General features: G+C 30.0%; 1 protein-coding gene across 1 annotated transcript; it reads right to left on the reverse strand.

The window, feature by feature from the left end:
- Positions 1–753: 753 nt before the first annotated feature.
- LOC107165761 (Syndecan) lies at positions 754–9,059 on the reverse strand. The gene is made up of 4 exons (XM_015514151.2): positions 8,537–9,059; positions 5,915–6,358; positions 3,199–3,403; positions 754–3,104 (listed from the first exon to the last, which is right to left on the reverse strand). The coding sequence occupies exons 1-4, from the start codon at positions 8,588–8,590 to the stop codon at positions 2,935–2,937; spliced, it is 873 nt and encodes a 290-aa protein (XP_015369637.1). The 5' UTR covers positions 8,591–9,059; the 3' UTR covers positions 754–2,934.
- Positions 9,060–12,940: the final 3,881 nt, after the last annotated feature.

A 12,940-nucleotide genomic window follows, 5' to 3' on the forward strand; every position in this document is an offset into this window, starting at 1 on the left:
GAACTTATAGTAAGCAATTTGTTGAAAGTTTATAATTTATATAGATATTAAAATAATATAAAAGTTGAGTGATAAAAACATGTAAATGAAATTTAGAAATGTTTAAAATTTACCATCCTTAATATTTAAAAATAATAGGTAAGATCTATGCAGTTATTAGAGTTATAAGGATGAAAAAATGATATTTCTGAAGTGTTGTAATAATGATGAGCATAATATTAATGAATTTATGATAAATAATCATAGTTTGAATAGGAGTGGACCTGCACAAATGCACCCAATGATCATACTAAAAATGATAGAATGTTTGTATATGAAATTTTCAGACTTAATAGTATTTTAGAAAAAAAACTAATGAAAAATGAAAAATTGATGAATGCCTTAGGATAATGAACAAGGGTTATCTTAAAAATTTAAAATATCAATTTTTGTTAGTGTTCTGTTAGAATTGATAAATATGAAATTAATAAAAATAAAAAAGTTCTAGAATTTTAAGATATGCCTTCAACAAGAAATTGAGAAAAAAAAATGGATTTTCACAGAAATGAGGTTAATTTAAGATGAAGAAACTTAGCTGATTGTTAGGATGTTAAAAACAATGGTTTGGCTCACATGTGATATAGAACATAATATTGACATATACCAAAAGAAATTTCACATGTATGACGATAAAATACAAAAATTAACTGTAAATTTTATTTATAGTTTAAGTTTGTTAATAACGAGAGGAAAGCTTAATAATAAAAATACAAATGAAAAACGAATAAAAAATATTATTTATAACTATAACTAGGTAATACTGAAAAATTTCAAAGAACAATAAATGTCTTTAACAAAATAAATGACAAACAAAAAAGTATATAGGTAATATATAAAGATGAATGTAATAGTCAATCTATTATTACAATTGAAAAAAAAACACTGGTACATTTTTTGCATACTATCAATATTTATAAATGCAGAGGTTTTTTTGTATTGTCATTTTAAGGATTTTAGGTGTATACTCAACCCTAGGAAACTTATGGTTCCAATGATGTTTATTTGAAAGATTTCCTAGCAAATGAAAAACGTAAACATTAAAGGCAGTTTAAATAGTGTCGAGCCTAAAAATAATAAAAATTGCTTTGTTTAAGATAAGAATAATTATAATTAATCTAATTTTGAATTACTGAAAGTAAATTACACTAGCTAATTTAACATATTAATCATTAACAACGGGTAAAAACATTAAAAAGAAAATTATAACAAAAAATTGTTGTCATATGTGAATAAGGAAAATAAGAGTATTTTTTCTCTGTAGAGGAGTGGGGTGTATACATTTTAAAATAAAATGTTGATTTACCCGAGTCTTGTGAGTGAAAATTTTAACATGAAAAAAAAAACTTCTTACGAATAATTGTCGAGTATAATATATTGTGTATATTATGTTTACATAAAATGGTATAAACAAGTAAAAATAATACTCTTGTACAGAGCTTGACGATGATGAACATTATTGCAAAATGCTCAATACTTAAAACAAATGATGTTATAAAACTTAATCAAATATATAAATAATAAGATTGTTACGAGTAGGTTAAATAAATAAAAAATTCACAGTAGTATTATACTTAATATCTTTCAATAATAAACGATAGTTATAAATATTAATTTACCAAGTTAAAAGAAGATGTTTAGCTATCTTTTTTATTATCTCTAGGCAGCATAAGTTTATATAGTTATACCAGTACAATTACGTATGTACAAAAGATGCAATAGGGAAAAGTATATTCGTTATAAATTAGTTCCATGCTACATTAAATAAATATAATTATTATAAAATAATAAATATTGGAAAACTATAAATAATAACTAATAATAATAATAATAATAATAAAAATAATTTGTTATTCCTAAATATTATGTACAAAGTGTTCATTTGGAAAACACTTCAAAATATATGAACAGAAGAAAGGCCCAACAAAAAGATGGCACATTTTTGAGTTGGCTAAGTTCTACATTGTTTGTCTTTAAATTGAAGACTACACAATCTTTATTATCTTCAATTTATTCTTCTTTATATTGGTTTCATAATTTAATGAACCATTATAATTTCACTTAATACTGCCTAATATTTATACTTAACAAAAATTAATTTCAACAAATAATAGTATAATTTAATTTAAATTGATTTGCAATTATCAGTACATTTTAATTAATAATATAAAGCAGACCAGACCAAACTGGTTATTTTTTTTTAAATCAATTGGCATTTTATGATCTTAATGTTAGTCTTGTTCTCTATATGTGAGAATCTATAAAAAATTAAAAACGCAGCCTGCCTCTGAGGTTGTCCATAAAACCAATATGACAATGATATGATTCAAAAGTCACCAGTTTGGTATAGATCCAGCCAATTAATATTAACATTTCATATATATTTAACATTAAAAGGGGATTACGGAAGACAAATAGGTATAGTGCAACCAAGTTAAGATGACCAATAGGTTTTGCATGTTCAACTTCTGGTCATGTTTGTTTCAGTCAAATCCAACAATGTGAAGCATTTGATGATAGACCATTTTTCGACTGTTGGGTCGGCGAGTTAAAAATAAGCTCCTTTTTTTCTGAATAACTTGTCATCTTAACTTAGTTGCACTATATGTGACAATAATAATCTGACTAATTCAAAATATAAGAAAATAAAACTTTTTTGTACAATTTCTTAAGGAAAGTAATGGCAGATTCAAATAAATTTTTTGTGTTTTAAAAGGTTGATTATTTATAATGAAACTCTATTTATCATTTATATATATAAATGTATTTTTGACTAGAAGTCATATAGCTGCCTTTGGAATTGTTAAATTGTCTTACGGGGAAGGAGGTGATAAAACAATATTATTATTATAACGTATACTATGTTCATAGGCTCGAGTAACCAATTTACGAATGTACTCATGCATAAAATTCGCGATGTGAAGGCTTTAGGTATGGATTTGTTGCTGGTGAACGTTTAGTTTCTTCTAACGGATAAGATCCCTCATCCTTTTTACGCATCCTGTATACAATGAACATAACCACTAGAATCGCGCATAACAATCCCACGACGGCACCTCCAATAACAGCTGAAAAATACATAAATATTGTTAGATGATTACAGTTAAGAGATGTTTTATAATTATTATCACAGCAAGTGCTGTGATTTTTTTTTATTATTACCTGCAAGTATGCCAGGTTGTGCGAAAAATGAAGATGTTCGCTCAGGGTGGCTGTTTGGACTTATATAGACTCCATTACCGCTAGAATGTTCATCAATAGCATTGGAAGGAGGTGGTGGAAGAGTAGACGTAGATGTAGTCTGAGGTACTTCAGGTACATTAGGTACACTAGGTGCCAGATTGACATCATCAATGTTTTGTTTAGGCTAAAATAAAAGCATAAATATGAATCGAGTATTAAAGTTTTTTTAATTGTTTTAGTTCTATAAACTTTTCATAGATGTTTAAATATAACATAATTAGTTCACAAAACCAATAATTAGTGTTTAAATCTATTTTTGTCACAAATAGGAAAAATAATTATATATTTTTGTGTTTATGAAGTATTAATTTGATAAAATATAAAATATGTAAAGCAGATAAGATGGAAAAGAATATTGAATCATACAGACTATAAGGTCCATAATCACTATCTATAAGTCATATAATTTGTATGTTAATAAACACATATTTTTATATCTACTTAAGGTATTATTAAAGCATGTTAATATGCTATGTTAAACAATAATAATAATAACATTTTTATTATTATCAAAAGTAAAAGTAATATCCTAACTACATATGGAATTAAATGAGTCATCAACCCCCCAGTCTATTAAAAAAATATATATGAAAATAAATTATATTTATACACAGTGAATACAGTTTTTTGTTATGACTAATGACTGTACAAATATGATACATATTATATAAAAGGTTTTCAATAGTCTGTCGTAATGTATATCTACTTCTAGTTTATTTATTAGGAACCTATCATGTTTAAAAAAGGATTTTAAACATTTTCAAAGGTACTATCAATGAAAAATAGTCAAATTGTTTTGATACACCACTTGGAGGGAGTACAATCAATAAATTGCAGCGTCAGTTGAAATTTAGTAAAATTTGCCAACAACTATACTATTTTGCTGCCCTCATAAAAAAGAGAAAATATTTCAGATTAGCGATGCAAAATTGGCATAAATATGCAATTCATCAGGTGAATCTAACATGCAACACATTATTAAAATTAAAAGTTCCCAATAAGAAATGGATTTGAAGAGGTAAGCATTGTAAAATAAAAAAAAATAAACCTACATATGTGGTAATCAAACTTCCCGGAAATTCATTTCAACAATAAATGCTACATACAAAACTAAGTTATAACAATAACAAAAATAATTTACTTTCATAGAACATAACATTGAAAAATTTGATGTTAAATTAAACTACTAAATCATTAATGCCTAAATATTTAATGAATCATTTTTAAACAAATTGCATCTACTTCCAGTTAAAACTGATTGATTCTAACTTGATTTCAATGATTGTGAAATAATATAATAATTTACTTATACTGAATGATTTGAACATTAAGCTTTTTTTAAAAAAAATGTATGTGCTATTATAGTATGTAGATGAATAATAGCTTAACACTTTATAATATACATTAGTATCCATCAGGAAAATGCCATCTAGATAACAAACTTGTACGCTATATCTTAATCAAACAATAGTCTACCAACAAAAAAATATATTACCTAGCTAACTTAAATGTGAGTATATGAAGTTTATGTATTACATTATCTAAATGTTTCTTTGCATTGAACACATTATATAAAAAGGATTAAGTTATCATTTCAATAGTATTTTTGTTAGATTAGTATATAATGTGTATAGTGGATACATAAATGTTATGAAATAGAAAAAGTTTATGCATTTTAATATTAAATTATTGAAATAAATCAAATGATAATTTTCCATTAATTATTAATTACTAGTTAGTTAGTGTATTTTAAAATTTAATAAATTAATAATTATTTAATTTAAGTAACAACTGTAGTATTATAAATTATAGAAATAAATAAAATAAAATTACAAAAACCAAAAAAATTAATGAAAACGAGATTCAATCTGGTACGTAAGTTAACTTATGATAGGAGTAAAATGGTTTTTTGATTAGTTTATAAATAATTCATAGCAGAGGGCATTAGGCAAGTTTATCATAATAAAAAATTATTTCAAAAACACATATAAATATTAACACCACAAATAAGTAATATTTTAGATTATCAGTTAATTTGGGTACTAAAATATATTTTTTATTTTATTGTTAATTAAAATACAATTTTTTTTTTTTTTTAAATATGACTTTATTGTGAAATATTACGATTTATACAGGGATGTACAATAAGTAATAATTATGGTGACAATTTACACTAATATTTATAAGTTACATACATTTTTCACTATTTAACAGTCCCTTCTTATCAAACCCCATAATTGATCCATTTAATACTAATTGTGATTATATTGAATAGATTTTATTTCAACCAAGCATGATTAATTAGTTTTAAGATAAGAATTAACCTACTTTTTTTGTATATCGATATATATATAAATAACTTAACTATTATGATATGATAAATGCATAAGCAGCAATTTAAAATTAATTTAATATTAGTTAATAACACGTGGAAGAATAAATTACACTGACGTGGGACATTTTCTATCCAACAAGCAAAACAACACAACCTTTTCTTTTGTGAGCGGAAACTAACTTTAATAAAATTTACTTCTTGTATGTTACTCGAGTAGTAAAGGTACATCAGATAGTCTATTGAATATTGAAGAACAATGAGGGCAGAAGAAAAATAAAATAGAAATGTATACAGACGTACCTGTTCAGGGAAATTAGATTCTTCATCGAGACTCTTGACTGTTGTAGTTGTAGTTGATGTAGAAGTTACAGGAGTAAACGCCTTTTGTGGTTTTTCTGTATCAAAATCTTCATTGTCATCTTCATCTTCATCATCACCATCATCCATATCGTCATCATCCTCCTCAGAATCAACTCCTGGTTTACCTTTGCTTTTACCACCAACGTGTGCATCCTCATCATCAGGTCCATAGCCGGAGCCACTTGATTCCATGTCTTCAGCCCCTGTTCCTTTTGATGGGGGGCTCATACCACTACCTTCTTCATCAAGCATCATATCATCAGCATCTAATTTATCAGTGTCACCATCATCTGCATTTTCAGATTCATCATCAATAAATAATTCATCCTTATATGGTTTTGAAGGCTTAGTAGATGATACATTTTTATCAGATTGTGCAAGCACCTATAAAAATAACAACAAAGGTTTGTTTAGTACTTATTTATTAGTCATCACATATTTTGAAAATAAATATTATAGATGGGGCATGCCTTATGACCCCGACACTAGTCAAAATTGATTGTTTGTGATTTATCTCAACATCAAACGACTTTAATCATTTTATATTACTATTGCTAACCACCAAGGTTAAAAATGGTTAATATATAAATGTACTTATAGCAAAATCAAAATTTATCATAATTGTTATCTTAATGGCAGTTTATAGGTTTTAATAGCATTTTATATGAACATAATTAGATGAAAAAACTTTCAGCACGAGTCTATTTTCAGTGCCTTTTTTATTTTTTAAATAAGAACTTAACTTTAATTTATTATTTAATAGGTACTTGATGAATTAAATTAACTTTTATTTTGTACTATTCAAAACAATATAAGAGATATTCAATTTTTATAGGGTAAACTAAAAATATATTTTAAAGTTGATAATAAACCGTAAAAAATATAGGAACATATGTGAATTTACATTTCACAATTATTATTTGTGCCATTACATACATTGCATATTATAGGCAATGATAGGTATATAATAGTTATATCACTTATACCAAACGATAAAAATAGAAGTCTTTGGGTGAGAAGATAAATTTGAGCTATTGAATACTTAATGATTCAGATCGAAAGGATAATAGCTTCAGCACAAAAGAGAAATAAAATCCCTATTAAATGTTTAGAAATTCAACAAAAATCAAATAAGCAAAATGATTATCAACTTGTAAATTATTTTAACATTAAAACAAATTTTAAGATAGGTGAGCAAAGAGCGATTTGTTTAAAAATAACTTTTTCTGAAAGTTTGGAATATAGAATATTGTATCTCTACTTAATGGCACAATTTTTGGCTATGTAATGAACGAGGTAATGAATGTGTATATTAAACAACTAATATTTATTTAAAAAATATATTTTATATTATTAAATAGAAAGAAAGCTTTGTATTTAATATAATACAGACCTCATAAATGCATAAATGGAAATATACATTAATTTTGATACCTATAAATTATAATAGATACAATATAGGTACATAAAGATAATTAAATATTCATTACCTGTAGTAAATGTAAAATTATCTACACTCTTGATCAACAAAAGTAAATACAATGATAGGTTATTGTTTTTAAAAAGTATAATTTGTTTTTAAGCTATTTTTAAACTAGCCATGTAATCATGCATTGATTAATTAAAGATGTTATTACTTATTTTCAACAACTATTATAGGTGTCAGTAGTATCAGTATCAGTCAATTATCAAGAAATAAACAGGAATTTGAGATCCAATCAGTTATGTAATTAATGGTCAACAATTAATTATTTTAAACAAATAATAACATTGATAACAAAGAATGTACAAAAAGTTACTGTTAGATGTAGGTATGCACCTATCAAGAATTCAAGACAGCTTTAGTTTCATGAATACATAGGTATTACCTCGCACATTACATTAGATAATTTAACCGATTAAGCCTTAGAGACACACAAGTCTCTTTGTTACTGCATACCTACTTAACCATAATAATAAATTACAACACCAATCATCAGCAAAGCATGTTTGATAACTTTATCGAGTTTCATTTTTTAAATGAAAAAAGGTCAAGCAGTTTGTTATTAAATAATGAAAATAATGAGAAGCATAGTAGGTAGATCAACATTAATTGAAAATTATTTATGAACTAATATTGAGTATGTCTGCTGTAGCGAATGAGTGGGCATTTAATAAACCAGACATCAATTACTTGCTCGATTCAAGTTCAATCATTGGCCATTATCATTAACAATAAGAAAAACGCCAAATACAGTTCTAAATTGTACCTTTCCATACTGTAACCCAACTACTTGATTTTAAAGGATCCGACGATTATGTAGTATGAACAACAAAAGCGGTCGCACCAGATATGTATTATCTTATACCTACAGATTAGGATTGTCAAGATTCGACGATAAACTGTTACAGTTAAGTAGAGATTAATAGTCAAGGGCTGTACATAGGAGAGATGATGTGACCCCACAAGAGGAAACAGGGACGACGATAGCCCGATTTCGAAACTACCCAGTCGATGCACGAATGCTGCCACCGTCTACTGGCACTATCCACGCACGGGCAGAGTGTCGTAATTCTACTTACGTTGTGCACAAGAAAAACGCAGACGACCGCCAGGCAAACGATTTTCGGTCCCATGGCGGCGGCTAAATCGACGATAATCAGTGGCGACGGCTCTGTGCTAGACTGCAGCGACGGCTGGCGTATGTGATCGAGAACGATTCCCCTACGAAACGATAGCTACAGTAACGACAGAGATGGAGACGAAGCAGCGGCGTTGTTGGTGCGCGCGGATTGCGTTGATATTGTCATGGACGCGACTGTTGTTTGACCGCACCGTATATGCACTGCACTGTGCGCGCGTACGGGGTGGTGTCGTGCTGCCGATACGCGGGTGCATGCAACGACGACGTCGAATGATAAAAACAATGGAGCGCGGGTGTACCGGACGCAACGAACGTACGAAACTACGAACGAACGAACAAACAAACAAACAAACGAATTCGATGACGGACGACGGCGGCGGTGATGGTTCGCACAAGTATTTTGACGTTCAACGGAATCGGAATGTCAATCTTAATCAATGAACAGGGAGAGGTGGATTGTGTGTGTGGTGTTTTTTCTTTTCTCTCTCTCTTATTTTTATACTCTATTCCCCGCCCACTCCCACCCACCACTCATTGCGAGACGTATAATGCACACGCTGCACGCGCGCGCACACGTCGCTCTCTCTCCGTCGCACACCCACACGCACCCACTCGAGAGTACGGTCGCTCACTCTATCCGACGCCGGGACTCCACGGTGCGGCTCAACCGACAAGCAGCAAAGAGCAAAGGCAGCAGCTGCGGTCGGCACCACCAGAATGCCGCGACGACGATTTTTTTTCCAGCGCTCGCCGCTTACCGCTTAGTAAGCAGTTGTACTGTACACACTAGGCACCAGCGTTCGGGTTGTTCCGAGTACCGGTGAACGGCAGCTGCTGCGCCAGAGAGTGATCGTAGTCGTATTCTCGTAGATAAAAGAATACCATCGTCGCCAGTGGTTGGAAAACGGGGGTCGCCGCCGCCGCTACCACCACACCCGCGGTACATATTGAGTATAGACTGTGATGGTATGTCCGTCTTTACTCGTTGCGAACCCCTGCAGGTGTTCGGTGAAACTACATACGTGATAATATTAAACACGACGACAAAGCGCATATAAATGTATTAATAACAATAATATTAGAATATATTATAATATTTTATAAGTTATAACATACACAATATTGTGTGCGGGTAAACACGTGCGACCTTTTTCTCATCCCCCCACATCTCTTGTGCGCATGCAGCACAACACACAAACTGCATCGTTTATATCGTTTACAATGTTCGGTTTGTTGCGCAATGTCACACATTATTTCATATTATAATATTGTCAATTAATATTTTTGAGGCCAAATAATTTTATACGCCAAGCGATTCAACATGTACAATATTCACTGCATAATATATTATATGGTGTTCCGGACTTTTTAATATTTAATCATAAAGAACACGTATAAAACCTGATCTCTACTTATATTTTAGACGTTTTGACCATATTATGCTGTTTTTTAAATAATATTATACCCTGTCCAGTGCCCACACGAGTTCAAACATAACAATATTATGTATAGTAAAATTTGAAATTTTTCTAATATATTTAAATGGTATTTGAGATAATTGTCTATATTACATAGGTAATTCAGAAATAAACTTATGAAGTGATGACCATATTAATAAAATGGTTTTATAACAATCGCTCATTGCCTATAGATATATTTTTGTAGATAATGTGTCATTGTGGTCGTGTATTGATACAATGGTACTTACTAGTTTCTGGAACCAACTCAAGTTGACAGATTGGAATACAATACATCATATTATTGTCTATAGTTCAATCTGAATTGCAGAAAATGCAAGGTTGAAAAGACTGAAGGAAGGTCGTTGCAAACGGTTAAATAGCATGTTATTATTATTATAGTTGATTCACAAAAGTTAGAGAATTCTCAATATTATATAACCTTTATATGGTATTGTTAAATATTTAAGCTATTTAATAATAAGTACGTATTCTGACGCAGTGGCGTACCTGTGAAACATTTTTTTTTTTTTTTGGGGGGGGGGGGATAAATTAATTGCACAATTTTTTATGTTTATAAATAATAATATAATCTGAAACAAAATATAAATCATATAACTAAATCTAAATTTCTTTTTTTATTACCAGCAAATAAATCAATAACTTCGTCAACTTCAACTGTTCTGTGTCTATGAATATTAAGCAAAGCTAACCCAACCAACCGTTCTTCGCCCATGTTTGACCTTATTACCTTAACCAAGTTTTTAATCTAAGTTTAAAAGTACAAAGCAATATAAATTAAAATATAATATAATCATGCATGATGCAAAAGCATATAATATAACTAATAAGTAATAACTATCTAACCTTCTTAATGTTTAAAAAAATTTTGATATCAAACACGATTAAAATCAGTGAAAATTAAAAATATTTATTATTTACATTATTTAAGCTGGACAATGTATTTGCATTATGACATTAAAAAACTTCTCGGGGAGGGGGGGAAATGCCCCTGTTGCCATCCCCCCACAGGTACGCCACTGTTCTGACGTGTTTTGTAACTTTGTAAGTCACAATCACAAACATGGCACACGGCAACGGGTATGCAGACGTCCTTGACGTACCTACTCGGATCCCTTACGGTACAACTACTAGTTGTAAGTACAACTTACTACGAAATTATGTTCTAGGCTTCTAGCCGTGGTTAAGTCTAATAACACTTATATAAGTTGTTATATCTAACCAGTATGATGGTATGCCAGTTATCTAGACTCTAGACTCTAGACTATTCGGTTTAGAGATGAACGGACGTTTATGTCATAATTATTTGTATACTGCAATATTACTAATTAGCATGATTGTAATTTTTATTTAAATAAAAACAGTGCATTTTAAATTACTCTCCTTGACAAAGGAACAATGAATTAAATTAATTTCAAACTTGAAATAATTTTCTTCTATTAGAATTTTACTCGAAGGGTTAATATAAATCTGATATCAAAAAATCTTGTTATTAATGTTCACCCGAAACCAAATGGAAAATGTACCATATTAATATTTACTACAGGGGATGGAATAAGTCAATAGAAACATATTCGTTAACTAATATTTTTGTCGGAGACTTAACGTCCTAGATTCTGATTTTGAGTTTAAGACTAGCAAGTCTGAGCACCAAAAGCTACCAAAGTCTGAGTACAGCAATTTGTAATGTGTATTGTAAAGTTTACCAAATAGTTTGTGGGTGTTGCCGTGTTGGGATCTATCCTAATTTAATGGCCTCAAATCTAGTATAGATTGTGCGTCCTTTAGCCTTTATTAGGCATCATAATATTATGGTACAGTGCACTGGCACGTACCTATCTCGGTTGTACTAAACGGGGTAATTCGTCGTAAATCGTAATACAAGTCACGTGCCTCGTGCCTGTAGCCTGTGTATAACTCGCATAAGCATTGTTTTTATAATATTATAAAATCAATATGGTATAAGTAAATTGTAAATTGTTATATTTAATTGTAAGGACAGATCGTAAAATTAATCTATTATGCAAGTCGCAGAACAGTGGACGTGGCTGTCATCCGTCTATTAATATAATGATTTATGACAAATTGCTTTATTAAAAATGTTTAATACTTTTACACAGTAAACACGCTACGTTACGTGTTTTACAATAAAATCCTTTTGTACAAAACATACAATAAATTGCTGAATCGCGTGTTTAAAATATTTTCTCGGCGAGTAGTTATACCGGCGAATAAGGTTCACAAACATTATACAGATACCACGATATTTTGGGTCTAGTTGTCGAAATTGCACTTTTTGTTTTGGTATACATCAGACATACAGTTAAGTATCATATTATCATATAAGAGATAAGACTATAGTTTTATAACAAAATCAATAAAATAAAACAAAATATAATACGTATGCATATCAAGCAGAATAATATTATGTGGCGAAGGGTGAAGCGCAGATTACACCCGGACGGTGCAGATATATAATAATATTATTATAATGGTATACGCATGTCGCACTTATACAAATTTTAATATACGCCCTTGCGACCTTGTACAGTTGTACCTCGTCGGATTCGTATAATATTATTGACACGAATATGAATATGACTACGCCGCGGTGACCCTGTGTTCTTAAAATAGGTACCCACCCGGAAAACGGGTTTCCGATTTCTCAAACACGTGTGTCGACCGTCGACCATATAATCACATACGTGCCGCGTCGACCGTCGTCCGCGGTCCGCCGTGAACGATCACACAAGTGATAATATTTATTATTTATTAATATTGCTATACTATTCGTGGTTCGCCATGCACATATTATTACAAAATAGATCATTTTGATCCATTTTGTCGTGTTTGCACGGTTGCGC

The sequence above is a fragment of the Diuraphis noxia genome, unplaced genomic scaffold (assembly GCF_037042655.1).
Source record: "Diuraphis noxia isolate RWA-SAM2 unplaced genomic scaffold, SU_Dnox_SAM2 contig0005, whole genome shotgun sequence".
Taxonomy (NCBI): domain Eukaryota; kingdom Metazoa; phylum Arthropoda; class Insecta; order Hemiptera; family Aphididae; genus Diuraphis; species Diuraphis noxia.